Source organism: Marmota monax, unplaced genomic scaffold (assembly GCF_021218885.2).
Source record: "Marmota monax isolate L192 unplaced genomic scaffold, Marmota_monax_Labrador192_F-V1.1 WCK01_AAM20220418_F8-fsc00171, whole genome shotgun sequence".
Taxonomy (NCBI): Eukaryota; Metazoa; Chordata; class Mammalia; order Rodentia; family Sciuridae; genus Marmota; species Marmota monax.
The window spans coordinates 1,274,632-1,302,261 of record NW_026694658.1 but is presented as its reverse complement, the minus strand read 5'-3'; the positions used below and the strand labels follow the sequence as shown (position 1 = coordinate 1,302,261).

Genomic DNA, 27,630 nt, shown 5'->3' with positions numbered 1-27,630 from the left:
ATATTTGATAAAAATTATATTTAATGGCTTTGAAGAATTTAGGGTTTGTATTTGTGAGCTACAAAACACTGCTGTAGGCTGGGGATATAGCTCAGTAGGTAGTTTGCTTGCCTCACATGCACAAGGCCGTGGATTCAATCCCCAGCACCTCAAAAAAAAAACACTACTGTATTCAGATCAGGTTTGATAGATAATTCTTTTTTATCTGTTTACAGAGGGAGCACGAAACAATTCTTGAGTTAATCTCATTTCTTGAAACTTCATTGTTTATTGTGATACATCATATTCAAATTTTCTAAATCTTAAGTTTTCTTATCTGTAAAATATGAATAATTTTACCTACCTCATTAGAGTTGTTTTTTTTTTTTTTTAAGTTGTAGATGGACACAATTTTATTTATTTATTTATTTTTATGTGGACCTGAAGATTGAACCCAATGCCCTCACACATGCCAGGCAAGTGCTATACCACTGAGTCACAACCCCAGCCCATCAAGAGTTGTTTTATGGATTAGATCATGTGTATGGTTTGCATATCATTTCATTCATAGTAGTCAATAAATGTTGACTATAGCTACTATCAGCATTATCATTATTATTATTATTTTTAAACAGGTATTTTCAGAGCCTCACAAAAGAGCATTTTTTTTACATTGATGCCAGATATATATATATATATATTACTTTAAGCTACAGTTTAAATAAACTAAAGATCTATTTACTGGCTTAGGATTTTTTTTTTTTTAATCTCTAGTTATGGTAAATTTGCCTGATTCCAGGAATGTTTGCTTCAAAAACATTTAAAATATGAGGTTCCAAATAAGTGTTTTCTCCCTTTGACCCAGTTATCCCACTCCTTGGTATATACCCAAAGGACTTAAAATCTGCATACTACAGTAGTGTGGCCACATCAATGTTTATAGCATCTCAGTTCACAATAGCTCAGCTATGGAGCCAACCTAGGTGCCTTCAATAGATGAATGAGTACAGAAAATGTGTATACAACAATGGAATATTGTGTAGCCATAAAAACAAATGACTTTGGCTTGTAAATGGATGAATCTGGATACTCTGATAATAAGTGAAATAAACCAATCCCAAAAAACCAAAGATCAAATGTTCTCTCTGATATGCAGATACAAACACAGATTAGACAAAGGAGAATGAAGGGAAGGGAGGGAAGACAGGAATAGGAAAGACAGTAGAAAGAACTGGTTGTAACTTTCCTACGTTAATGTTTCCTATGTTCATTCACGAGCAGTGAAACTCCATGTACAACTACAAGGATCGAAACCTAATTAGAATAAATTATACTCCATGTATGTATAAAATGTCAAAATACACTCTACTGTCATGTGTATCTAAAAAGAAGAATTTTTTTTGTAGTTGTACACAATACCTTTATTTTATTTATTTATATGTGGTGCTGAGGATTGAACCCAGGGCCTCACACATGTGAGGCGAGAGCTATACCACTGAGTCATAACCCCAGCCCCAAAGGAAGAAATTTTTTAAAAAGTGTTTTTACCTTTATAAATCATACCACTTTTTAAAAAGTAACTATTTTATTATACATGTCAATAACAGTTTAAGCAATATATTAAAAAAATAAAAATCATTTTACATCTTGCTACCTGGAACAACTGTTAACATTTTGGTGTGCATCTTTCAGTTATCTCTCTGAACTGGGGATATAACTCAGTGGTAGAACATTTGCCTAGCATGCACAAGGCCCTGGGTTCAATCCCCAGTACTTCAAAAATCAAAATCAGTTATTTTTCTGTGCCTATCCATATTCATAAATGAATAATTTTATGAAATATAATCATACTATAACTGATGGGTTATGATACCCTATTCTTAAAATTTGTTTGTTTAAATAAGTATACATGACAGCAAAATGCTCTTTGATTCATTGTATAAATGGAACACAATTTTTGACTTCTCTGGTTGTACCCAAAGTAGGGTCACACCATTCATGCAATCATATATATACCTAGGGTAATGATGTCTGTCTCATTCCACCAGCTTTACTACCCCCATATCTCCTGTCCCCTGCCCCTTTGCCCCATCCAAAGTTCTTCTACTTATCCCACACCCACTCCCCCATTATGGATCAGCATCCACTCACTTATCAGAGTAAACATTCAGCCTTTGGTTTTTTGGGATTGGCCAACTTCACTTTGCATAATATTCTCTAATTCCATCCATTTACCTGTAAATGCCATGATTTATTCTCTCTTATTGCTGAGTAATATTCCATTGTGTGTATATACCACAGTTTTTTTATCCATTCATCTATTGAAGGGCATATGATACCCTGTTTTTAATCTAGCATATATACTGTGGATATGTGTGTAGGTTAATAAATTTAGGTCTATGCCATCATTTTTAGTAATTTCATAGTATTCCTTTATATACATTATATGTGTACACATATCCTATGTGGATAAATCACAATTTGTTAGCCAGTCACCTACTAATGAACATTTTGTTTACCTCTACTTTTAAATTGTTGAACATTCTCTTTCTAATCATGTGTGATGATTTCTTTAAAGTAAATGCCTATAAATAGAATTGCTATATCAAAAGGTAGGCACAATTTGGGGCTGGGGTTATGGCTCAGTGATAGAGTGCTCGCCTCGCATGTGCAAGGCACTAGGTTCTATCCTCAGTGAAAGAAAGAAAGAGAGAGAGAGAGAGAGAGAGACGGAGGGAGGGAGGGAGGAAGAAATTATGTATAACTACAAAAATCAGTATTAAAAAAAGGGCACAATTTGCTAGGCACAGTAAGGAAGGAAGGAAGAAATTATGTATAACTACAAAAAATAAATATTTTTTTTAAAAAAGGCACAATTTGCCGGGCACAGTAGAACTTGCCTGTAATCCCTACAGCTGGGGAGACTCAGACAGGAGGATCATGAGTTCAAAGCCAGCCTTAGCAACTCACCAACGCCATGTCTCTAAAGAAAATACAAAAAAAAAGCCGGGGGAGGGCCTGAGGATATGGCTCAGTTAAGCGCTCCTGAGTTCAATCCCTGTTACCAAAAAAGACAGGCACAATTTGTTTTGACAGATTAACATCTTCTGTAAAGATCATCTAAACTAGTTTTTAGATAAAGGAATTATATTGCATCTCATTTGTTGTGAGACATTCAAGTTTGAACAAGTTTATAGAAAACAACTAAAATATAAGTGAATGTGTGTGGATATGTGTGTGCATTTGTATATGAGAATCTGTTAAAATTATAATTTGCTTCCAAAACCTCTTATTAATCTTCAGGGGGAAAAGATATGTATTATAAAACCTACTTTATTATCAGTTAAGCTTCTATCAGAGATATTTTTATGTAGTCATAAAACTATAGTTATTATTCTGAACAGTGTATTTAAACTGAGATCATAGGAAATTATGATTGGCTTTTCAGTTGTCAGTGCCTGTCTAGGAAAGATGGACAAGTTTTATTTCTTCCAGTGGTCTTAGAGGAGAATGTCAGAGAAGGTTCTTTTTTAAAATTTTTATTTATTTATTTTGAGATGTAATACTGTTTATTTAACTTCAAAAACATTTCAGCATTCTAAACATACAAAAAATAACATAACGTTGCAAATTATATTTAAATACAGGAGATTCTTTAAATTTCATTGATGCAGTGGCTCTTTGCTGACAATGAAGAGTTCTACAGTTTGCTTGAAAACAAAGTTTAAAATCTACTGAATTTAACTTAAAAAATTTCAATCGCTTCTCATGCCAGCTGATCCCCCTTTTTCCAAAACTAATAAAGGCAGCAAAATGGTATATCACTATATACAAAAACAAGACAACTTAAAGCTAAATGGATGCCCACTGCAATGTCAACAGGTCCAGCTTCACAGTTTACACCAAACTACAGCCCTCCAAAAGGCATCTTACCCTATAGGGAAGGCTTCAACGCCAAGCAAGGAGCATCAATAGTTTGTCTTGATTGTTTTGTTCTTTTTTAAAAAAAAAAAATTTTTTTAGTTATACAGGGGCACAATATTTTTATTTTGTTTATTTATTTTTATGTGGTGCTGCGGGTCAAGCCCAGGGTCTCACACGTAAGAGACGAGTGCTCTGTTGATGAGCCACAACCCCAGCCACTGTTTCATTCTTTTTACAGACTAGAGAGATGCAAAGTTAATAATTGAGAATTTCTAACCAATAACTATATAGTTAATACTATCTTACAAATTAAAAAAGAAATGCCAGAAACATCTTCGATTGCCTTGTCACACCAACAACAAAGTACACAAAGTAAGAAGAACACAAATGTGCCTTTTTATTTTAAAAAATGGGGCTGCAGTTGTGGCTCAGTGGTTCAGCAATTGCCTAGCATGTGTGAGGCACTGGGTTCAATCCTCAGCACCAAATTTAAATAAATGAATAAAATAAAGGTCCATCAATGTCTAAAAAATTATTTTTAAGAAGCTTATAAAAAAAGTTTGGAAATATGTACAATTTTGATACAGTTTTAGGGTGCTCTGTAAACCCAGGGCCACCTCATGTAAACCACTGACAATTTCTGGAGCACATTGAGAGACTACAATATGATCCTGATCAAATTCTATATTTGAACCTAATGAAAGAAACAGACACATCTCACGTAAGATATGTCAATCACAGTGTTCTTCTACTCTAAGGTATTCACAAGGAGATGGATAAAGTTTTTTACTCATTTTTCTCCTCCCCTTCTTCCTCTTTCTCTTCTTCCTGTTCTTCTTCCTCTTCGTCCTCCTCTTCTTCATCTTCCTCTTCCACCCTTTTCCAGCCAACTTTAGCAGGACCCTTTGCACCATCAAACTTTGCTTTAGACTTATAGTCAGCAACATCCTTCTCGTATTTCTCCTTCAGCTTTGCAGCCTTAGTGATGTATGGCTACTTTTTGCTGTCACTTGAGTTATTCTACATTTCACCCTGCTTTTTTTGCCATGTCTCCAATGGAGATACCAGGATTTGTAGATTTGATCTTGGGGTGTAAGAATCAGATGATGGTCTTTGAGGGCATTAGGGTCCTTTTTCTCTTTGCTTCCCTTAGCTGGTCCATAACTCTTCATTTCCCGATGATAGCATACTTTATCTGCCTTTGCCATTTCTTTAAATTTATGTTTTCCAGACATTGTCTTCCATTTCTCACAGCACTTCTTGTAAAATTCTGTACAATTGACAGGGACTTCTCTTATGCTCTCCTCTGCAAATCTGCACAGAAAAAAAAACATAAGCATACATCTTTCCCTTTGGTTTCTTGGGGTCACCTTTGGCCTTCCTGACTATATTGTTCACTAATCTGGGCAGCACAGGGCACAATGTGCGGCTCAGCATTCCCCAGTCTCAAACTAGCTATCTCCACAAGGCTGCCAACAAAAACTCTTATTACTGCTTACTGCTTATATAGGAATTCAGAAGCTCCCTGTTGAGAGCCACAGCCGAAGGGGCCCCAGCAAACTTCCAGCTGCCAGCTGATGATTGGCTCACCTCGGCCCCAGCAACATCTAGCTGATTGGCTCCTCGGCCCCAGCAACATCTAGCTGATTGGCTCCTCTGCGGTGATGCTCATTGGGCTGTTTCCCTGCCCTTTCAGACCACGGAGCTGCTCATTGGGGGACTTTTTTGGCTCCGCCCCCGTGACCCAGCCAATCGGCCTCAAGAGCAGGAGGATTGTGGGAGGTGGAGAGAAGCTTGTGTGGGAGAGAGAGGCTTGTGGAAAGCCGGTGGTGGCAGTTGAGGCTCTGAGGGTTTTTCCTGAGAGGCTGTTTTGTTTGGCGTGTGTGGTTCTAAAAATAAAGTTAGTTTCTTTTGACAAGTGGCTCCTGATTGTGCCCAGCCAGACTGCGGCAGCTCCCAAAGATAATTTTTCAAATTACATACAGAACACACTCTGTGATTTTTGAAACATGTGGAGTACTTTTGAGAAATAATCCTAAAGGTTTGAGACATTGATTACTAGTGCAAAGGGAAATAAAGTAAAGCCTGACCACCTGAGACTGTTAAAGAGTCTGTAGGATTTTCTGTTTTAAAGAATCTGAATATTACTCGTGCAGTGACACGTGCTGATAATGCCAGCTACTCAGGAGACTGAGGCAAGAGGAACACAAATTTGAGGCCAACCGGGGCAACTTACTGAGACCCTGTCTGAAAAAGAAAAGGTCCATCAATGGGAATGTAGTGCAGTAGTAATGCATCCATGGATTCAGCTTCCAATACTACACACACACACACACACACACACACACACACGGAGAGTTTGAGTGTTAACCATATTATCCTGTTAGAACACAAAACTGAAAACATGCTAATCTTAATACTCATAAAAACATATTTTGATATTAATGTTTACCTGTGTCTGTTAGCGGAGGAGCAGGTTATTTGGAAGGATCTGTTTAAAAATACTGTTTCAACAATGTGAAACCTCAATTTTGGTGTTTTAATCATAGGCAAAAAAAATATGTGAATGGATCAGTTACACAAGCAGAACATAATTAAAAAACATAGTAAATTTTTATATGGAAAAATAATATACTATTTAACATAAGAAATAAAATTTTAAGCAAATGTATAATACTGTTTCTATGTATTAACAAAATGGGGATTTTTAAAATGTTGCTCAAGGATAAGAATTTGTAAGAGTTACATACTCAAAGACATTACTGGAAATAGTGTAGATTGCTAAACTTTGGGTGGCAACAGGGCTATATAGGTAATGGCATGTAAACTTATGTAATCTTTTTACTTGTAACTCCAATTCTATGAATTTGTCTTTAAAATATCACTCATTTGTATACAACACGTGAAATAGGTAAAAGGAAAAAGTTATAGTGTGAGTGTAGTATAATCATAGTTAATATTTAAAGGATCCTTCTCCCTTAATTTTGTTGTTACTTGAATTTATTTGTTTGTTTGTTTATTGGTATTGGAGATCAAACCCAGAGACGCTATACCCCTAAACTATATCCCCAGTCTTTTTTCATTTTGAGACAGGATCTCCCTAAGTTTCTAAGGCCAGCTTCAAATTTGCAATCCTCCTGCCTCAGCCTGCCACGTAGCTGGGATTACAGGCATGCACCACTGGGCCTTGGTTCATTACTTGCTTTTTAAATGAAAGAAAAGAAAGTACCCTCAAGGAGTTGATTTTATGATCTGGAGCCTAAGAATATTCAACCTTATGTAATTTAAATACATGAATTTCGGTAATTTATTGAAATATAGATAACAAACTTATTAATTTAAATTAATTAGTTTAAACTTATTTAAACTTAAATTAATTTAAATAATAAACTTAAATTAATTTAATTAAATTAATAAGTTTAAACTTATTAATTTAAATTAATTAGTTTAAAAATAAATCTCACCATGGTGACATGATGTTTGTAATTCCAGCAACTCAGAAGGCTGAGGCAGAATTGCAAGTTCAAGGCCAGCCTCAGCAATTTATTGAGGCTCTAAGCTACTTAGCAAGACCTTTCTCAAAATATAAAGTAAAAAGTGTTGGGGATGTGCCCCTGAGTTTAATTCCAGTACCAAAAAAGATAAATCTCAAGGAGGATTGCAAGTTTGAAACCACCCCCAGGAACTTATCAAGCCCATAAGCAACTTAGTTGAGACTCTGTCTCAAAATTAAAAAGAACATAAAAGGGCTAGGGATATAGCTCAGTGGCAAAGCATTTCTGGGTTAAATCCCCACTACCAAAAAATAAATAAGTAATTTTTACAAAGAAAGAATAAATCTCTGAGATTAAATGGCAAATTTGGTTTACTCTTTTAGAATGATCACTTTTTATCATTTACAATAGGTGATCAGAAATAGCAAGACAGACATCCCAGAATTGGAATTATTTCCTCGATATCTTCTCTTCTTGAGACAGCAGCCTGCCACTCGAACACAGCAGTCTAACATCTGGGTGAATATGGGTATGATGAGCCTGAGAATGTTTCCTCAGCATTTACCGAGAGGTAACGTAAGAATGCAGCAAGAATACTACACATTTCTTGAAAATAAAGAAAAAATGAAAACCAAGTTGCTCCAAGTCTGCCACTGTACTAATTCACATTCCCATCCATTTTCATATAGAATCAGTGAATTACTTGTAGGGCTTAGATCTATGGTCACGCGCAATACTGGTTAGAGCTAAAGCAAAGTCTCAACAGCAAACTAGGAAGAGTTCTTTTCCTTTTTTAGTTGTAAGTTTATGAAAATAATGAATAGATTTTATATTTTTTTTCTTTGAGATAAACCATTATAAATTGTTGCTAGATTTAAGTTATAGTGTACCACTTATTGACTGGTCTTTTCAGCTCCACTCAAATTTATAAGAGTAATTCTTTTGGCAATGATTTTTTTTTTTTTTTAATCTGTTTTTGGCAAAACATGATGTGTTTCGCATGTTAAACTAAGAATGCTTTATAAGAGACAAATTATGCAGAGCAAACATATTTTTGAAAATGAACATTATACATTTGCTTTGAAAAATGTCAAGTTCCCCCCCCCAAAAAAAACCCACCAAGTCATCAAAATGAAATATAATACACAAAAAGTTCTCCTTTGATTTAGAAAGTTAAATTTTATTGATATACAATACTTGTTGAGGGCTGAGGCTGTAGCTCAGTGGCAGAGTGCTTGCCTAGCATACATGAGGCACTGAGTTCAATCCTCAGCACCACATAAACAAATAAAAGAAAGGCATTCTGTCCATCTACAACTATAAAATATATTTTTAAAAAATACTTGTTGAGCTTTTTGCTTACATATAAGTGAAATTATTCTTCAGCAATAAATAATGAGTTCAACCATTAGCAAAGTCTTAGACTTTGTGTTAATAATGTCAGATTGTGTAGTTTGCAAGAAGTACTAAGCCACCACCCCTTTGTGAGTACTAGGTTCCTTTGAATTTAAACAATTTTATGTCTTCCTAAAAGGTTATATACAGATAACTTAGAAAGACTCTTGCATATTTTTTGTTAAGAATTATAGCAAAACAGTGGCCTCTGCTAAACAAACTTTGTTGTGGGGGAAAACATCAAAATCAAGGAACAGAGAAAGGGAATTACTCGGAAACATTCTTCCATGGCACCCATAGCATATATCTTTTTTGATTCTCTTTGAAAGATAACAGAGGCAAGATGTGTTGTTGCGCATTTAGTAAGTATTTGTAATACTTGTGCTGATCCTAGATTTTTGCTGCTTGTATAAATTCCCCTAGATTTGTTGGTGCTACTCAAAAGCACAAAATTATGTAGAATAAGTGACTGCCTGGGGATTGAGCTATGCTATAAATCCGTCCAGAACACAAATTTTCTTATTGTGGCTTAGGACGATTGACTTGGATACTATACTTTTGCCTATGCTTCTGAATCCTAGAACTGTGTAGTTCTGGTGCTCCAAATTTATTCTTAATTTGAAATTTTATTCATTACTAATTAGTTGTGAAATCAATCATTAATCATTTTTAATTTTATAAAAATATGCTTTCTTGCTGTAATCTTATAATTAATCCTCTCATGAATAATTGGAGAAATTTGCACTTTTATTTTCTCTTATAGATTGTCCTTTGCTTGCTGATAGTAAAAGATTTGCTTTGCTATACATTTAAAAATTGATCATGATTAAGTTTTGTTCTACCATAAAATAATGTTCATCCTTCTTTAATACCATTTATTACAGCTATTTTTTAGGCTCTTTTATTCCATTTGAAGTAGCAGGTATACAAATTTCCCATAGTTATAATTATAATGACTTAAATGTAGCCTTCTGTGTAGACAAGACTATAGAAATCATTATTCCTTAGATGGGTTTTCAGACTATTTTAGGTGAGTGAATTTTCCTGGAAGGTTTAAAAGAAGCAGTTGATACTAATATTTTTCTATTTGTTTAGTAGATGAAGACTCACACTAAGCTGGGCGCAGTGGCGCATGCCTGTAATCCCAGCAGCTCGGGAGGCTGAGGCAGAAGGAACACAAGTTTGAGGCCAGCCCGGGCAATTTAGTGAGAACCTGCCACAAAATAAAATAATAAAAAGGGTTGGAGGTATAGCTCAGCAGTAGAGTGTTTGCCTAGCATTCAGAAGATCCTGAGTTTAATCCCCCATCCTGAGGTAGGGTTGGGGAGAGCTCATTAAAAAGCACATTTATTGCGAGGAAAAAAGTCACTACTGAACAGGTGGACAGCAGCAACCTGGAATGTATACTTGTGCCCTAGACAGATTATATTGATATGTTTTTGGGGGGTCGTTTTATAAAATATAGCCTGCCATTGACAAAGATAACCATTTTAAACTACAGCTTTCTCTTGAATTTTGGTTATATAGTTAATCAGGATTTAGCAAGATTTTTTTTTTAACAAGCTATCTTTGATTTTCATACTCTCCTCATTTCATCCCCCTCCTCTTTTGAAGTATGTAGTGAGACTTGATATAATCTTGCTTCACGCTGCACTTCTTTCCCCCTGTATAGTCTCCATACCCACAGATTTCTCATCTGCAGTTTCAAAAGATTTAAAATTATTTCTGTACTGAATTATGAACAACTTTTCTTGTCACTGTTCACTGACTAATATAACAATGATTTACATAGCATTTATATTGTATTCTGTATTATAAATAATCTAGAAAGTATATGGGCAGGTGTACATAGGTTATATTCAAGGACTATGCATATAAGAGACTTGAGCATCCATGGATTTTGGTATCCTAATGGTGGAGCTTCTCAAACTAGTCCCCTGAAGATTCTGAGGGACAGCTATGTTGCCACTTTTATTTCCACCTTGAGTCCTTCAGAAAATCAAGGTCATTTTGGTATTATCTTTTTGGGCAATAGCCTATATATTTCCCATCCTTTTCAATAGAACTATTTATTTATATATTTTGTCATGGGAAACTTCTTGGCCGAATTTTAAAATTGTTTGGCCATTTAGAATCTCTACCTATTTAGAATCTTAAGTAAAAATTTCTGTTAACTGTACCAATGTGCCAAGTATTTTGTCCATTTAATGGCTAAGAGTAATAGAATTAGATGGAATTAGTTTAAGAATGTAGATGAAGAGAATCCAACTATCTGCCTGGAATTGAAATCCAGTGCTATTTGATCTCCCCAACTCTTACACTGAGTATTATTTTATGTTGCTCTTGGATGTGATCCAACACTAAAGAGACAGCCAAATACCAATGCCAATTGTTGGCCAGCATGTTCCACTCTTGAGATTCAAATGTCATCAGTTATTTGGGCCTCTGAGCTTTTACTATTCTCTTTTTTTTTTTTTTTTAAGTTGAGACTTGGGTCTTAATTTTAAAGCTTTGTGGTACTCTTCATTTATAAAATTATTAAACCTATAATTCTCATTTCTCATCATGATTTCCTAAAACAGTGTGATTCCTATTGCTGAGAGGCGTGCACTTGCTTTCTTCTCAATTTTTTCTTGTTTTGTTTTTTGTTTTTTATCTGCCTTTTCCTTATTGTGATTACTATAACCATAGGAAATGTACCTTCTCCGAATGCACCTTTAAATCGGGTGTTAGCCTATACAGGCTGTTTTAGTAGAATGCAGACCATCAAGGAAATTCATGAGTATCTATCTCAAAGGCTTCGCATTAAAGAGGAAGATATGCGCCTGTGGCTATATAATAGTGAGGTAAGAGGCTTCTCATTGTCATTGCCATAGAGTCTGATTGAATGTTAAATCATCATTTCATGAGTATGAGTTTTTGTGTAGTAATTATGCTAGAAGTCATATCTAGTATCTCAGTGAAAATTTCTACTTTTAAATTATTATTTTCACACATGAAGATATTTGTCATAATCATCATTTTTTGTCATGATCCATAAAAGCATGAACATGACTGTTAGTTCATACTAAATAGATTTCATATTGGATTTGGTTTTGAAGTAGGTCATATTCATGTTAAAAATTTGAAACAATCCAAAGTGTATAATTTTGTCTTCCCATCCTCTGACTCCTATCTTCCATTCTCCTCATAGGCAATGCTTTTTAATCCTTATATATTCAATATAGATTATACTGTGAAATTGGTTAGTCAGTGTAGTTTCAACCAGTTCTCCAGTCCCTGGTGCTTTCTTTTTGTATCCTCTTTTGGTCACCATTGAAAGGCAGTGTCATACTACCAGGAATTAAATTCTGACTGCCTCATTTTAGTTGTGTAACTAAGGGCAAGTTTCTTAATTCTCTGTTTTAGTTTTTGCTACAGCGAAGCAAATAAATAATAGTATCTCCCTCAAGATAGTCATGAGAATTATAGGAAATAATTCTGTAAGCACTTTAGACAGTGTAAGCTTAAACAAAAATGTATAATCCTACTGCATGACTTTTGACTTTACATTTTCAATTCCTAGTAAGTAGTCTAGTTTCATTCAGTACATTTACGAAATTTCATACTAGGTACTAAAGACATTTTTTTTTTCTCCAAGCTCTTCAAAAAACCGGTTTCAATGAACTTCATTGTGACATTAGATGGATCTTTTCCTGATCACTCCAAAATTACATGTAATTTTGTTTTAAGGATATAAAGAATGTTTCTAAAATGAAGGAAAGCCAATTTGTCTTTCCCTCATTTTGCCACCTAAATTATAAATATTTCTGAACAATTATAATATGCTAAGTTTTCATAACATAAATTATATAAATGCAAGGATGTTTTTGGCATTCATTTTTATTTGTACATTTGTTTCAAGTTCACTAATCAAATTAACAGAAACATTTCGTCTGCCTTATACAGAATTACCTTACTCTTCTGGATGATGAGGATCATAGATTGGAATATTTGAAAATCCAGGATGAACAGCACCTAGTAATTGAAGGTATATGATGGATGTGTGCATCTATATATTAGATTTATAGAAGAGGACTTTAAGGAGTTAATAAAATCCATTTTATAATTTTTATGAGACAACTATTACTTAATAATTATGTTCTGGGCAGAGTGGGGGGTACCAAGGATTGAACCAGGGTTGCTTAATCACTGAGCCACATCCCCAGCCTGTTTTTATATTTTCTTCAGAGACAGAGTCTCCCTGAGTTGAGTTGCTAAATGCCTCACTAAGTTGCTCAGGCCAACTTTGAACTTGCAATCCTCCTGCCTCTGCCTCCCTAGTCACTGGGATTATAGGCGTGTACCATGGCACCTGTCTCATTATGTTCTTTTTGACAAAACATATATGTTTTATCAAAACATGGACTCTTATGTACTCTTACAGTACTATTTAGATTACTTTAAAAGAAAAATTACCTATAAAAATTATCTATAATCATAGGCTGACATGGAATGGAAAAAGTGGGTAGAAACAGGTAAATTCAATTGCACATTGACACAGTGTCTTTAAGATTTTTAGACTGCCTTTTTGAATTTAAGTAAGCCGACCAAATTTCTGGTAGTAGCATAGGCTTTCATTAATCATCAATACTGGCTGCTCACCAACAGAGCTACTTGTGTATTCACACATAAATTTACATGTTGGCATGTATATGTTATTGAAAATTTCATGTGTCTTTTTTCCATGAAGTTTCATGGAAACATTGTTAATTATGTTTATATTAAATGAATGGTTTACACTAACTGTTGTTAGAATGTAAGGAAGAGGGGCTGGGGTTGTGGCTCAAAGGTAGAGTGCTTGCCTAGCATGCATGAGGCATTGGGTTCGATCCTCAGTACCACATAAATATAAAGATATTGTGTCCACCTGTAACTAAAAAAATAAATAAATATTTAAAAAAAGAATTTAAGGAAGAAATATCACAATTCTGAGTTTTACATATAAGAAATTCCATTGTATCTGAGCTTTAATTACTTCCTTAGATAATTGAGTATAATTTTAATTCATGAAGATAATTGAGGTATAGTAGCTTAATGATTCTATCAAGTGACTTTAAACTCACCAATATAAAGAGAAGGAGTGGTTTCAGGGCCAGTTAACTTAAAATTACTTATTTTTTTGTTGTTGTTGTTGTTGCTTTTTGAAGTTTCTGATACAGAAATAAGAACTTTTTTTTTTTTTTTTTTTTTTTTTTTTTAGCAGAAGCAATTAACACATTCCTATCTGTCTTTCAGTTCGAAACAAAGATATGAGTTGGCCTGAGGAAATGTCCTTTATAGCAAACAGTAGTAAAATTGATCGACACAAGGGTAAGTCTCTAGTGTGTTGTTTTTAAAGAGATGATTTTAAATTTATTCTTTTTTATTCTTGTTGGGAAAACCCAACATCAAACTATTTTCCAAATTTCTTTTAGAAAATAACCCACAGTTAAATAATTTATATATTTTTAAAGACATACTTGGTGAATTGAGTTCTCAAAAAGAAAAATTGCTATTTTGGGATTATACATGACCACAGATCATGATTGCCAAAGCCATTCTCAAAAAACTTATAAGCTGTAGCATTTGAAAGACCTGCTAAAGAAAGATTAATACTGTTTAACTGATTTTAAAAGTTATCAAAAAATATTACATTGAATATAAGTAACTTTGTTCTACAACATATTACTAAAAGGACTTTGGTTCTCATATTGTTTGTTCCAGTTCCCACAGAAAAGGGAGCCACAGGTCTGAGTAACCTGGGAAATACTTGCTTCATGAATTCAAGCATTCAGTGTGTTAGTAACACACAGCCACTGACACAGTATTTTATCTCAGGGAGACATCTTTATGAACTCAACAGGTAATCTATGATTTTTTATATAACTCCACTATTACCTGGATCTTCTCTTTCTTTGTTCAGCCAATACCAAGCTTGTTTTTATGGCATTGGATTCCTTTTTTTTTTTTTTTTTTTTTGCACCAGGGATTGAATCCAGGGACATTTAACCACTGAGCCACATCCACAGCTCTTTTTTATATTTTGTTGAGTTGCTCCTAAATCACTAGGATTACAAGTGCATGCCACCTCACCCACCTTCAATCTTCTCTTTTTTTATGCTAGAAGAGAAAAATCTTTTCTTATTGCCCTATTCAGTATAAAATTGGGGCAAAGGGATACTTCTCTTGTTTCAAAAAATAAGATATTTTTGATGTGATGTGCTAGACATTTCTGTGCCTGTGTGTTGTGACTTAATGAGAACCTTTGTTACAAATTTTCTTCAAAATTTCTAGGACAAATCCCATTGGTATGAAGGGGCATATGGCTAAATGCTATGGTGATTTAGTACAAGAACTTTGGAGTGGAACTCAGAAGAATGTTGCCCCCTTAAAGCTTCGGGTAAATATGTTAAAATAATATCAAAGTATTTAATTCCTAAACAGTGATTTTAAATAATCATATTTCTTTACATGTTTTGTATGTTTTTTTTTATTTTAATCAGTGTTTTTAGATCACTTACTCAGCATAAACCAGATGTCCAGTACTTTTATTTGTTCAGATGCATGCAAAATACTGCTGTGTATCTACTGGCTAGAAAAAAAAACCAAAGGCACAGTCTAAATTTGAGATGTTGTTCATTTTTCTGATTTATCAAATATCTTCTTTGTATGAATAGTAAGCGTTTTTTGATAATCCTTTATTAGCAGTATTCTAACTGCAAGATTAACCTCGGTTACATTTTCAGCACTACTAAGTTAATTAGTTTTATCAGTGGAACAAAAAAGTAGAAGAAATAATGAAATTAATGGATACAAGTTTTATGTTAGTATATATTTAGTGGATTTTAATGAATTTGGAAATGTTAATTTAAAATTTAAGTCAAAAGGTTTTTGAAGTTAAAAATTAATAATCATAATAGCTAAATTTTGACTGCTTACCATTTGCTGGGTACTATTTTAATTTATGTGTATTATCTCATTTAATTCTCTAAGTAATCCTATAGTGCTGTGTCTTAATCCCCATTTTATTGTCCAGGAAACTAAAACCCAAAGTGATTAAGTAATTTGCCCATGCTTGCAAGTATGAAAGTTTTAACCCTTAAATACTATGTTTTTTTGCCTCTAATAATAAAAGTTAGGCTATAGGCCAGAAAAGGTTACTGTGAAAAAAATCTTACATAATCTAGGGTGTCTTCTTTTGAACAATGCTGCTTTACCATTTCTGTATTAAATAACATCTGTGGGCCTTAAGAATTCAGTTTGCCCACCACAGTGAATCTCACCATCTTGTACATCCACAAGACTGGGGTCCTAATTAGAATAAAATCTATTTCATGCTTATATAAATATATCCAAATAGATTTGACTGTCATATATAACTAAAAAGAACCAACAAAAAAATAGAACTCAGTTTGCCAGTGTGATTCTGAACACAGAATTGTCCAAAATGCTTCTCTTTTTTTTGTATGTGTGGTCATTTGAAATAAAGAACAGTAAAATTAAATGATTTTCCAAAATATAGTTGCTCCACTCTTGAAAGCAGTATGAAGATCCCTCAAAAAACTCGGCCATAAAAAGGAATGAATTTATGACTTTTGCTACTAGTAAATGAGTGATCTGGAGACTATCACCCTAAGTGAAATAAGCCAATCCCCCCAAAACAAAGGTTGAATGTTCTCTCTGATATGTGAATGCTAACCCATAACAAGGGGGAGGGAAGGAGAATAGAAATTCAGTGGATTAGACTAAGGGAAATGAAGGGAAGAGAGAAGGAATGGGAATAGGAAAGACAGCGGAATGAAACTGAGATAACTTTTCTGTGTACATATATGAATACACCACAGTAAATCTCAACATCTCATGTACATCCATAAGACTTGGATCCTAATTAGAATAACACATGCTTGAATAAATATGTCAAAATAGATTCTACTGTCATATATAAAAAGAACAAGTAAAAATACTTGCTGAAATATAGGCATACTAAATACTGTGCTTTACTTTTTATGATGTCTCTGATTGAATTTTAGGACATGTTCATTCCAAATTTTATGGGGTAGGAAATAATGAGTGTTACTCCTCGTATTTATAGTGGACCATAGCAAAATATGCTCCCAGGTTTAATGGGTTCCAGCAACAAGACTCCCAAGAACTTCTGGCTTTTCTTTTGGATGGTCTTCATGAGGATCTCAACCGAGTCCATGAGAAGCCATATGTGGAACTGAAAGACAGTGATGGACGACCAGACTGGGAAGTAGCTGCAGAGGTTTGTCCATTTTGAGTTTCTAATATAAGCAATAGATTAAATGTTTTGGCCACAAATATGTGTGACACCACTTAAATGCAAACTAAAATGTTCTGTAACCATAATTTTACTGAGAATAAAAGAATTTGTTTTATCTGCTTAACTCTTAATAATACTGAAACAAAAGCACATTTAATGAAAATAGAAAAATATTGCTATTTCACATTATGACCTTTATGCGGTGGGATAGGAATAATTATCCAGTGGAAGAGTTCCAATAATTGCTAAAATAATGTATACAGTGACTGATAGCTGTCTCTTATCTGCTTCTCACGAACAAAGAACTCTAATACTCCCCATTGTTAACATGGTAAGAACAAATAAAAATTAAGATTTTTCATATGAATTTATTTACTTACTTACTTAACTTACACACTTATGATGCTGGGAGTAAACCCAGGACCTCACACATAATAGGCAAATATTGAACTTTAACCTCAGCCCCTGAATTTATTATTTTACACACTATTCAGAAAAAATCATACTCTATTCTCTATTCCCTCAGTAGATAATATATTTTAAATTACATATCTGAATTTATAAATTTGTAGGCAGATAGCTTTTATATTTTAAATAAAGCAAAGTTTTATGTTCTTTGCATTTAAATGCAATATATTTAGCCAGTATTTTTGAATTTATGTAGAAGTCTTATCTTTTGAATTTTGGGAGGAAAAACAAAGATTTGTATCTTTTCTTGCTAGGCCTGGGACAACCATCTGAGAAGAAATAGATCAATTGTTGTAGATTTATTCCATGGGCAGCTAAGATCCCAAGTCAAATGCAAGACATGTGGGCATATAAGTGTCCGATTTGACCCTTTCAATTTTTTGTCTTTGCCACTACCAATGGACAGCTATATGCATTTAGAAATAACAGGTGGGTCACAAAGATCTGAAATATTATTTGACTCCATTTTCTTCTATCTTATACATGCCGCCTAAATTTCTAATTATAGTTATTTGCTTGTAGTGAGTTCTCATAAAGATTAAAAGCATGTTAAAACCTAGTAATCTGCATTCAGGCTGATTTGGGATTTGAAAGATGTGGCACCTGGGCCTATATTGATTGTTTTGTTTCAAAACAAGTTGCTGATGGTGGTGGTTTTGTTGTTGTTGTTGTTGATGTTGTTTTTATTTTTAACTTGATTTTATTTATTTACTTATTTATTTTTATGTGGTGCTGAGGATAAACCCAGGGCCTTGCACGTGCAAGGCAAGTGCTCTACAGCTGAGCCAGAATCTTTGAACTATTACAGAGCTGCTCATAATTATATCAGATGAACATTTAAAAATCTTAGTTTTCCCAATATTATTCTTAAGTACTACTTTAGTATTTACATATAAAATACAATTCTAGACTGAGTTATTTGCTATTTGCAAGTCAGATATATCTGCTGACAGTGTATAAGACTTTGAGAGTAACTTGGATTTTACAAATAAAAGTTCTTTTCTCTTTACTAGTAATTAAGTTGGATGGTACTACCCCTATACGATATGGACTAAGACTAAATATGGATGAAAAGTACACAGGTTTAAAAAAACAGCTGAGTGATCTCTGTGGACTAAAATCAGAACAAATCCTTCTTGCAGAAGTACATGGTTCCAACATAAAGGTAATATTAGCTACTCTTTCTAGGAAATCTTTGATTCTATCCATCAAAGTTTAGTTTTCTCCATTATTATCAGTTAATTGTTAAATGGCCATGCGAGATACTAAAATATAACAAAAACAGAACAGGAAAAATACAATTTGGGCAGGGGGTTGTTTGTTTTATTTTTGGTACTGGAGAGTGAACCCAGGGGCACTTAACTACTGAGCCATATCCCCAGCTCTTTTTTATTTTTTATTTTGAGACAGAGTTACGTAGGGCCCTGAAATTGCGATCCTCCTTGCCTCTGCCTCCCAAGTTGCTGATGGTGGTAGTTTTGTTGTTGTTGTTGTTTTTATTTTTAACTTGATTTTATTTATTTACTTATTTATTTTTATGTGGTGCTGAGGATCGAACCCAGGGCCTCGCACGTGCTAGACGAGCGCTCTACTTCTGAGCCACAACCCCAGCCCGTGATGGTGCTGTTTTTATTTTATTTTTTTTTAATTTTTTTTTTTTTTTTTAGTTGTAGATGGAGACAGTACCTTTATTTATTTATGTGTGGTGCTGAGGATTGAACCCAGTGCCTCACATGGGCAAGGCAAGCGCTCTACCACTGAGCCACAACCCCAGCCCCAATAGTGGTGTTTTTAAAGAAGGAAAATATATAAGGCTATCAGTATGAATTAATCTAGCTGTGTCATTATAATATAGGCTCTCCCCTGCAAATGTTACAACTACACCCAACAGCTCTTCTATATTACCACTGTTAATGGAATTCTTCCCAGGTTATTTTGTGTATTTATGATTATATATTTATGAATAAACAGTCCTATGTCTGAGGGTTCTGCATCCTCTGACTCAACCCACCATGGATGAAAAACAATCACATTTAAACTAACCATATACAGACTTTTTTCCTTGTCATTAGTCCCTAAATACAGTATAACAACTATTTACATAATTGTTATATTGTATTAAATATTAAAAATAATCTAAAGATTATTTAAAGTATATTAAAAGGTATGCATAACTTATATGCAGACACTACTCCATTTTATATAAGGAACTTGTATCTTCTGATTTTAACATCTGCAGTAGATCCTAGAACCAGTTACCTAAAGATACTAAGGGAAAACGACATGTTTTACCTTTCAAAATGCTAAGAAATTAGAAAGTAAAGACAAATTGACACAATCATGTTTCCTAGATTCCACTTTGGGAAATCATCTAATATATTGTCTACCCTATATTGAGCTTCTACGGTAATAAGAGTTCATTATAGTTGTCCTTGAGGTTTCTCAACAAAACCCTACCTCACTGACATTTTCTTCATATGTAACTTAAAAAACAAGGTCTCTCTGAGGGTTTTGGGTGTTTATTCTTGAAACAAAAAGACAAGATTTAGGAAGTCAGTTATACACCGCATACTTTCTCTTTCTGAAAAGGGATAATGATTTTCTTTGATGAGGTGAGTTTTCAGTTATTTTATCAAGTATACATCTTTTAGTTATGGAGAAAATTTATTTGGTTCCCTTATTTGTTTTACCACTGAAACTCCTAAGACATTCTCTTCAAGTAGATAAGAGATAATTTTTCCATTTTACCTGAAACTTCTCTTCCTTCTCCCTCTTGCTTTACTTTTTCTTTTTTTCCCCTGTAGAACTTTCCTCAGGACAACCAAAAAGTACGACTCTCAGTGAGTGGATTTTTATGTGCATTTGAAATTCCCATCCCTGTATCTCCAGTTTCAGCTTCTAGTCCAGTACAGACAGGTAAGATAAAACTAGAGCTCCTTCTCATGATCTCACCTTTGAATACTGGTTTAAGAGTTGTCATCTTTTTTTGTATTTTTTTATGCTAAGAATATTAGAGCAAAAGGGGTTTTAATGTCTTTTTATTAAATCACTGTAGTTATACATAGTAGTTGATTCATCCCAACAAAATCATACATACATGGGGCTGGGTGGTAGAGTGCTCGCCTAGTATGCATGAGGCACTGGGTTCGATCCTCAGCACCACATAAAAATAATAATAAAATAAAGATATTGTGCCCACCTATAACTAAAAAGTAAATAGTTTTTAAAAAATCATACATACATGGGATTTGATCCATTTTCATGTCATTCCCCATTCTTCCCCTTCCTTCTCTCTATTACCCCTCCACTCCACAGATTCTCCCCTTGTTCATCCATTTATCCATCCTTACTTGGTGCTTTCTATACACATCTATAGGTGAAATTCCCTGTAGTATATTTATATATGCCCATAATATGATTTTGTTACATTTATTCTGCCTTTCCTCTCTTTTCCCATCCCTCCTCTCTTTCTTTTGATCTTCTTCTACTTAGAGCAAAGGAATTTTTGAGCCCAAAGAAACTGTAATGATCATTTGACTCAAATTTCTTTTATAAATAACAATCCATAAATTCTTAAAACCCAAGTGACTAAGTTAGGTAGGTAGTTACTAGCTCATATACCATTGGCATTCAGATCTCTTTTAACTCTTTACCTAATACTAACAAGGCAACCGTTGGTATAAGAGCAACATATTACCAGAAAACATAAACAATAAATTTAGCGAAAAATAAATCAATCCAGTTATTAAATGTGATTCAATATGGGTCAGTGAGTTTTTTGGCCATTAATATGCCTTGTCCTTCTTTATACTGCTTATAATTAGTTTAATACTCCACCTATAAAAGTCTTCATAGGAATTAGGCTCCTCTCACTGGCATATAGTAGATACTACTGATGATGAGTTGGTAGATGATTTAATGTTGCTTTACTTTTTTTGTGCTACTAGGGATTTAACCCAGATGATCTTAACCACTGAGCTACATTCCCAGTCCTTTTTATTTTTTATTTTGAGACAGGGTCTCACTAAGTTGCCTAGGTTCTCACTAGTGAGTAAAGCTGGCCTTTAATTTATAATGCTCCTGCCTCAGCCTTCCACATTGCTGGGATTACAGGTGTTTGTTACCCTGCCTAGCATAATGTTGCTTTTTATTTAGAACATCACCATCCAGTAGAACTTTAATAATGGAAACTTTCTATGATCTTTTCCCTCCTATATGGTATTTACCAGTCACATGGACTTTTGAGCACTTGAAATGTGGCTAATGAGACTAAGGGAATGTATTTGTAATTTGATTTAGATTTAAATTTTAAAATCAACATCTGTCTAGAGGCCAGATGGAGAATTTTAGAGAAGAAAAAGAAAACAAGTGGCAGAATTGTTTGTATGCAACAACATGATGTTCATATAGATTTCTGCAAGAATTCTACTTAACAGGTTTCCAACAGTTATTCTTGTTTTGCCATTTAATCATAGTGTGAGTTACAAAAGTAAAATCTGAAATTAAATCTTCCAATAAACCTAGAATCCTTATTACACTATCAATGGTCCAGGTCTTCAGAATACTTAAGAAAAGAGCAAAGATGAAGGTACCATAAGCTGATGATGCTGTACATATCTTTGAATTTACAGATTTCTCCTCTTCCCCATCTACAAATGGAATGTTCGCTCTAACTACCAATGGGGACCTGGCTCGACCAATATTCATCCCAAATGGAATGCCAAACACTGTTGTGCCATGTGTAACTGAGAAGAACTTCACCAATGGAATGGTGAATGGCCATATGCCATCTCTTCCTGACAACCCCTTTACGGGATACATCATTGCAGTCCACCGAAAAATGGTTAGTTAAATGTTGAGCAACTTACTGTTGATGTTGTCCGTGTCATTTGTGAAACAACCATTTTCTGTCTTTACAGCATCTTCATTAAATACATTTTCTGTATGATGTATATACTAATGTGAATAATCAGAGTCAGAATTTAGTATCACATGTTATGGTCAGTGTATGCAGTGATACTCCTCTCTTGTATATTAAGAGGCACTAGGAGAGCCAATGCATCAGAGTACTACTTTCTTTTAAAATTTGGGTCTCCTGTGTGTTCGCATCTTCATAGGCATGTACATCTTCTTTGCCATTTAAATGTGAATGCCTTTGGAGAAAGTCTTGTCAATATTGTTTTGTATGTTTTTTTTTTTTTAACACAAGAATATTCTTTTTTTTTTTTTTTTTAAGAGAGAGAGAATTTTTTAATATTTATTTTTTGGTTTTCGGTGGACACAACATCTTTTTGTTATTTTATTTTTTTTATGTGGTGCTGAGGATCGAACCCAGCGCCCCGTGCATGCCAGGCGAGCGCGCTATCGCTTGAGCCACATCCCCAGCCCATAAGAATATTCTTTGATAAGTTTTTCATAATGCCTTCCTTGATAATCTAATTTCTTCATTAAAGGCTAACTCTTCGATGTAAAAAAAAAAAAGAGTTGAAAACTGATCAGTAGATAAAAGGTTGAATCTGGGCAGTTCAAGAGGCTGAGTCAGAAGGAGCACAAGTTCAAGGCAGCAACTTAGCAAGTCACGGTCTCAATTAAAAAAAGCAGGGGAGCTGGGGATGTAGTGTGGTGGTAGAGCACTTGCCTAGCGCTGGTGAGACATTAGATTTGATCCTCAGCACCGCATAAAAAACAAACAAACAAAAAATTAAAGTTTAAATTCTTAAAAAAAAAAAAGAGGTAGTTAGGGCACTGGACTGAGAATTGAAAAACCTGTGTTTTAGTTCTTTCTCTGCCACTAGATAGCCAATTGAGCTCTTTTGACTTTTTTTTTTTCTTTTTTCTTGTTTAATATTTATTTTCTTTGTTTTACATTTTTGTGGTGCTGAGGATCGAGCCCAGTGCCTCAGGCATGCTAGGCGAGTGCTCTACCACTGAACCACAACCCCAGCCTCGAGCTCTTTGGACTTTTGCAGTCTACTTTTATAAAAATAAAGGAGGGCTGGGGTTGTGGCTCAGCGGTAGAGCACTCACCTTGCATGTGTGAGGCCCTGGGTTCGATCCTCAGTACCACGTAAAAATAAATAAATAAAACAAAGATGTTGTGTCCAAGTACAACTAAAAAATAAATATTAAAAAAATAAATAGAAAAAAATACAGGAATGGTGCTGGTAGGTAGTTTCTAAGATCCATTATTACCTGATCTATGTTTAAAAATTTACTCTAGTTTTTTTATTTACATTTATTATAGATAAAAAATACTGTTCCCTACTCAAATAAAAAGCCAATGAATTAAGCTTTTGAGGGGGGAGGGAGGTGCTTGGGATCAAACCCAGGGTCTTATGCAGGCAAGGCAAGCACTCTACCAACAGAGCTATCCCCAGCCCCTGCTTTAAGCTTTGTGAGGTACAAAGTCAATATAAAAAAGTCAAGTATAGCACTGCTTAATTAGCATATTGAGCACATTCCCAACACCACCTAAGAAAGGAAGGAAAAGAAAAAAAATATCAAGTATGTCACTTATATAACAAAATAAAATGAAATATTTTTTTAAAAAGAAAAGGTACTATATTAATTTCCTAGGACTTCTGTAACAAATTACCCCAGAATTGGTGACTTACTATAATAGAAGTTTTCACAGTCTACATGCAAGAAATACAAAATCAAGGAATCAATAGCCTTGCTCCTTCCAGAGGCTCCAGGAAAGGATGTTATTTTGCCTCTTTTAACGTCTGGCTCCAGATATTCTGTAGTTTATGGCTAGCTGTATAACTGCAATTTCTTCTTCTTCACATGGCCTTTTCCTGTGCTCTCTTCCTTTCTTTTAAGGATACTTGTCATTGGATTTAGGATCTATTGAGATAATGTAAGATGACCTCATCTTGAGCTCCTCAACTTAAGTACATCTGCAAAAACTCTTTTACCAAATGAGGTTGAAGTTACTCATTCCAGGGTTTAGAGCATGAATATATTTTTGGAGGGACTACCATTTATCCTCTCCAGATATTTTTTTATCATATAAAAGTTGAGTACCAAAAATTAATTAAGTATCTAGGAAAAGTTTTATAAATGATATACAAGGCATCTATAATAGAAAACAATAAAATATTAATATATATTAAAGAACTTAAATATTTTAAGTAAAAACTAGTGTTCATGGATCATAAGGCACTATTTTAAAAATATTTCTGTGGGGTGTGATGGCACACACCTATAATCCCAGCTGTATATATGAATACTTATGTGTGACTTAATTAGCTGATTGTCACATGGAAATACAGAGTACCAAGAGTAGCCTAGACATTTTATTTATTTTTTTATTTTTTTGATGGGGTGGGATGGCGACCAGAGATTGAACCAAGAGGCCCTTAATCATTGAGCCACATCCCCAGCCCATTTTAGTTTTTATTTTGAAGCAGGTTCTTGCTAATTTGCTTAGGGCCTTTCTAAATTGCTGAGGCTGGCTTTGAACTTGCATTCTTCCTGAGCTGCTAGGATTACAGGCTGGCACCATTGTACCTAGTAGTCAAGACACTTTTTTTTTTTTTTAGTTGTAGTTGGACACAATATATTTTATTCATATATTTTTATATGGTGCTGAGGATCGAACCCAGGGTCTCCCATGTACAAGGTGAGTGCTCTACCGCTGAGCACCCCAGCCCTCAAGACATCAAGCATGGAGAATTGAACAGCAGATACCAAGATTTATTTTTTAAATTTGGTACTTAACAATGTGATGTTGGTGTGAAAAAAGACAAATCAATAAAATAAAATGGAGAACTCAAAAACAGGTTCACACATGTATGAGAACTTGATTTACAACAAAGGTGGCATTGCAGAGCAGTGAGAGAAAGATATTTTTCTCAGTAAATGGTGCTTGGGCCAATTGGATGTCCATATGAAATTTCTTTACCTACTAAATCTAGGAGGACTATAAAACTAATTCTGAAAACAAAAAGAAATGCCCCTTGGAAGATGATAAAAGTGAATATATTCATAATGTTGGTATAGGGAATGACTTCTTAAATAGTAAATAGGACACAGAAAATATTAATCATAAAGAAAAAGATTGATAAATTGGACTTCATTAAAATGGAGAATATTAGTTCCATCAAAAGACACCATTAAGAAGCCTGGGATTGTGGTTCAGAAGTAGAGCACTTGCCTAGCATGCGTGAAGCACTGGGTTCCATCCTTGGCACCACATTAAAGTAAAATAAAAGTATTGTGTTCCCCTACAACTAAAAAATAAATGTTTTTTTAAAAGTTGTTAAAAAAAAAAAAAAAGAAAAAGACACCATTAAGAGAGTGAAAAAGCAAGCCTTGGGAAAGAAAGAAAAAAAAGATCAGCCACCCTAGTAATCAGGAAAATATAAAACCTTATTTTTATATCACTGCTTACCCACCAAAACAGCTAAAATTGAAAACTCTTGATAGGTATAATAGAACGATAGGAACAGTCCTACTTCTAATGAGTAAGTAAATTAATAAAGCTACTTTGGAAAATAATTTACTAGCTTAAGCTAAGCATTTCCACCCCTGGATATCCACTCAGTGGGTATGTACATCAGGAAATATGTACAAGAATATTCATAGCAACATTATCAATAATAACCCAAACTGAAAAGACAAAAAATGGAAGCATTAAATGTTCATTAGTGGTACAAAGGATAGACAGTTGATATATATTCATACAATAGGATACTATGCAGCAATGAAAATAACAAATTTTTAGTTATGTCACTATAATCTTCTAATGTTAATGAAAATAGTCTAGACACAAGAGAATATGAATTATTCCTTTAAAAAATAAAAATTGTAAAAACAAAGTGATATTTAGTGTTTATAGGATTTTAAATCATTGAACCATAATATATTGTCAGCTCTAGATTTTCATCATTGACTAGTCCTTATTACCAGTTTCCTTCATAATCTAACCAGTGCTTTTGGAAATGCCTAAAATTGATTTTATTCTCTCTCTCTCTGTTATAAATGAACTCTTTTTCCCACTATTTTGGTGAATGGCAACACCATTCTTTCATGCTAAAGTCTAAAATCTGAGAGTATTCTTACTATTTTTTTCCTTTTCTCCTAAAACTTCTTATTCAATATATGACCATGCCTTCTTTTTAAAATACAACTTGATCCTGGCACAGTGCATATGCCTGTAAACCCAGCTCCTCAGAATACTGAGGCAGGAGGATTGCAAGTTCAAGGCCAGCCTGGGCAACAACAAAACCCTGTTTCACAACAAAATGTTTTAAAAGGACTGGAAATTTAGGTAGTTCCGTGATAGGGTGCTTGCCTAGCATGTGTAATGCCCTGGTTTCATCCTAGTACTACAAACAAAACAAAACAAAGTAAAATAAAATTTGAATTTATCATTTCTTCTTTGTTTCGTTACTACCATGCATACCCCTTTGATATCATGGTTGAAAGGGCCAATTGGATTGCTTTGAAAGTAATTTTCCCCCTTTTTTGGGGGGGGAAGGGGCAAGATAGTAACAGAAGAGGAATAGGCTAGGCAACATAGGTAATATTGGGAAATAGGAGAAGGGAAAAACAGGATATTGACAGCAACTAAATGATGAGTCAGTTTTGAGAAAAAAGTAGAGAAGTCTAAAAAGAATGAAAAGTAGAAAACGGCAGTGTGATCAAATAAATAGGGTAAAAACTTAGCAGAGTTCAAGCGAGTTGAGTTTTTTCAGATGAAAGAAAAAGTTGTGAGGAAAAAACAAGAAAATTCCCAGTAGAACTGGGAGTAGAAATTCTCCTGGGAAGAACTGAGTAAACTTGGGCTCTAGGGCACTGGGATAAGTTACCCTTCAGATGGCTGGGGTTGTGTCTCAGCAATAGAGCACTCACCTAGCACATGTGAGGCCCTGGGTTGAATCCTCAGCACCACATAAAAATAAATAAATAAAATAAAGGTATTATTTTTACAACTAAAAAATAAATGTTAAAAAAGAGAGAGAGAGAGAGAGAAAAGAAAATTGTGTGGAGTTTTTCACTTTTGGTACTAGGGATTGAACCCGGGGTACTTTACCACTGAGGCACATCCCCTAGTCCTTT

At 34.3% G+C, this 27,630-nt stretch overlaps 1 protein-coding gene and 1 pseudogene across 1 annotated transcript in view; one reads left to right on the top strand and one right to left on the bottom strand.

Annotated features, from left to right (window-relative positions):
• Positions 1-27,630, top strand: part of Usp32 (ubiquitin specific peptidase 32) — a 175,677-nt gene that overhangs the window by 126,884 nt on the left and 21,163 nt on the right. Inside the window, exons 16-26 of the mRNA XM_046423218.2 lie at positions 7,809-7,926; positions 11,484-11,638; positions 12,741-12,822; positions 14,070-14,144; positions 14,538-14,676; positions 15,108-15,213; positions 16,906-17,079; positions 17,820-17,994; positions 18,579-18,730; positions 20,370-20,481; positions 22,197-22,408. Coding sequence (XP_046279174.1) covers positions 7,809-7,926; positions 11,484-11,638; positions 12,741-12,822; positions 14,070-14,144; positions 14,538-14,676; positions 15,108-15,213; positions 16,906-17,079; positions 17,820-17,994; positions 18,579-18,730; positions 20,370-20,481; positions 22,197-22,408 — 1,500 coding nt within the window. The remainder of the gene's footprint in view (positions 1-7,808; positions 7,927-11,483; positions 11,639-12,740; positions 12,823-14,069; positions 14,145-14,537; positions 14,677-15,107; positions 15,214-16,905; positions 17,080-17,819; positions 17,995-18,578; positions 18,731-20,369; positions 20,482-22,196; positions 22,409-27,630) is intronic.
• On the bottom strand, positions 4,667-5,483 carry LOC124078408 (high mobility group protein B3-like; annotated as a pseudogene).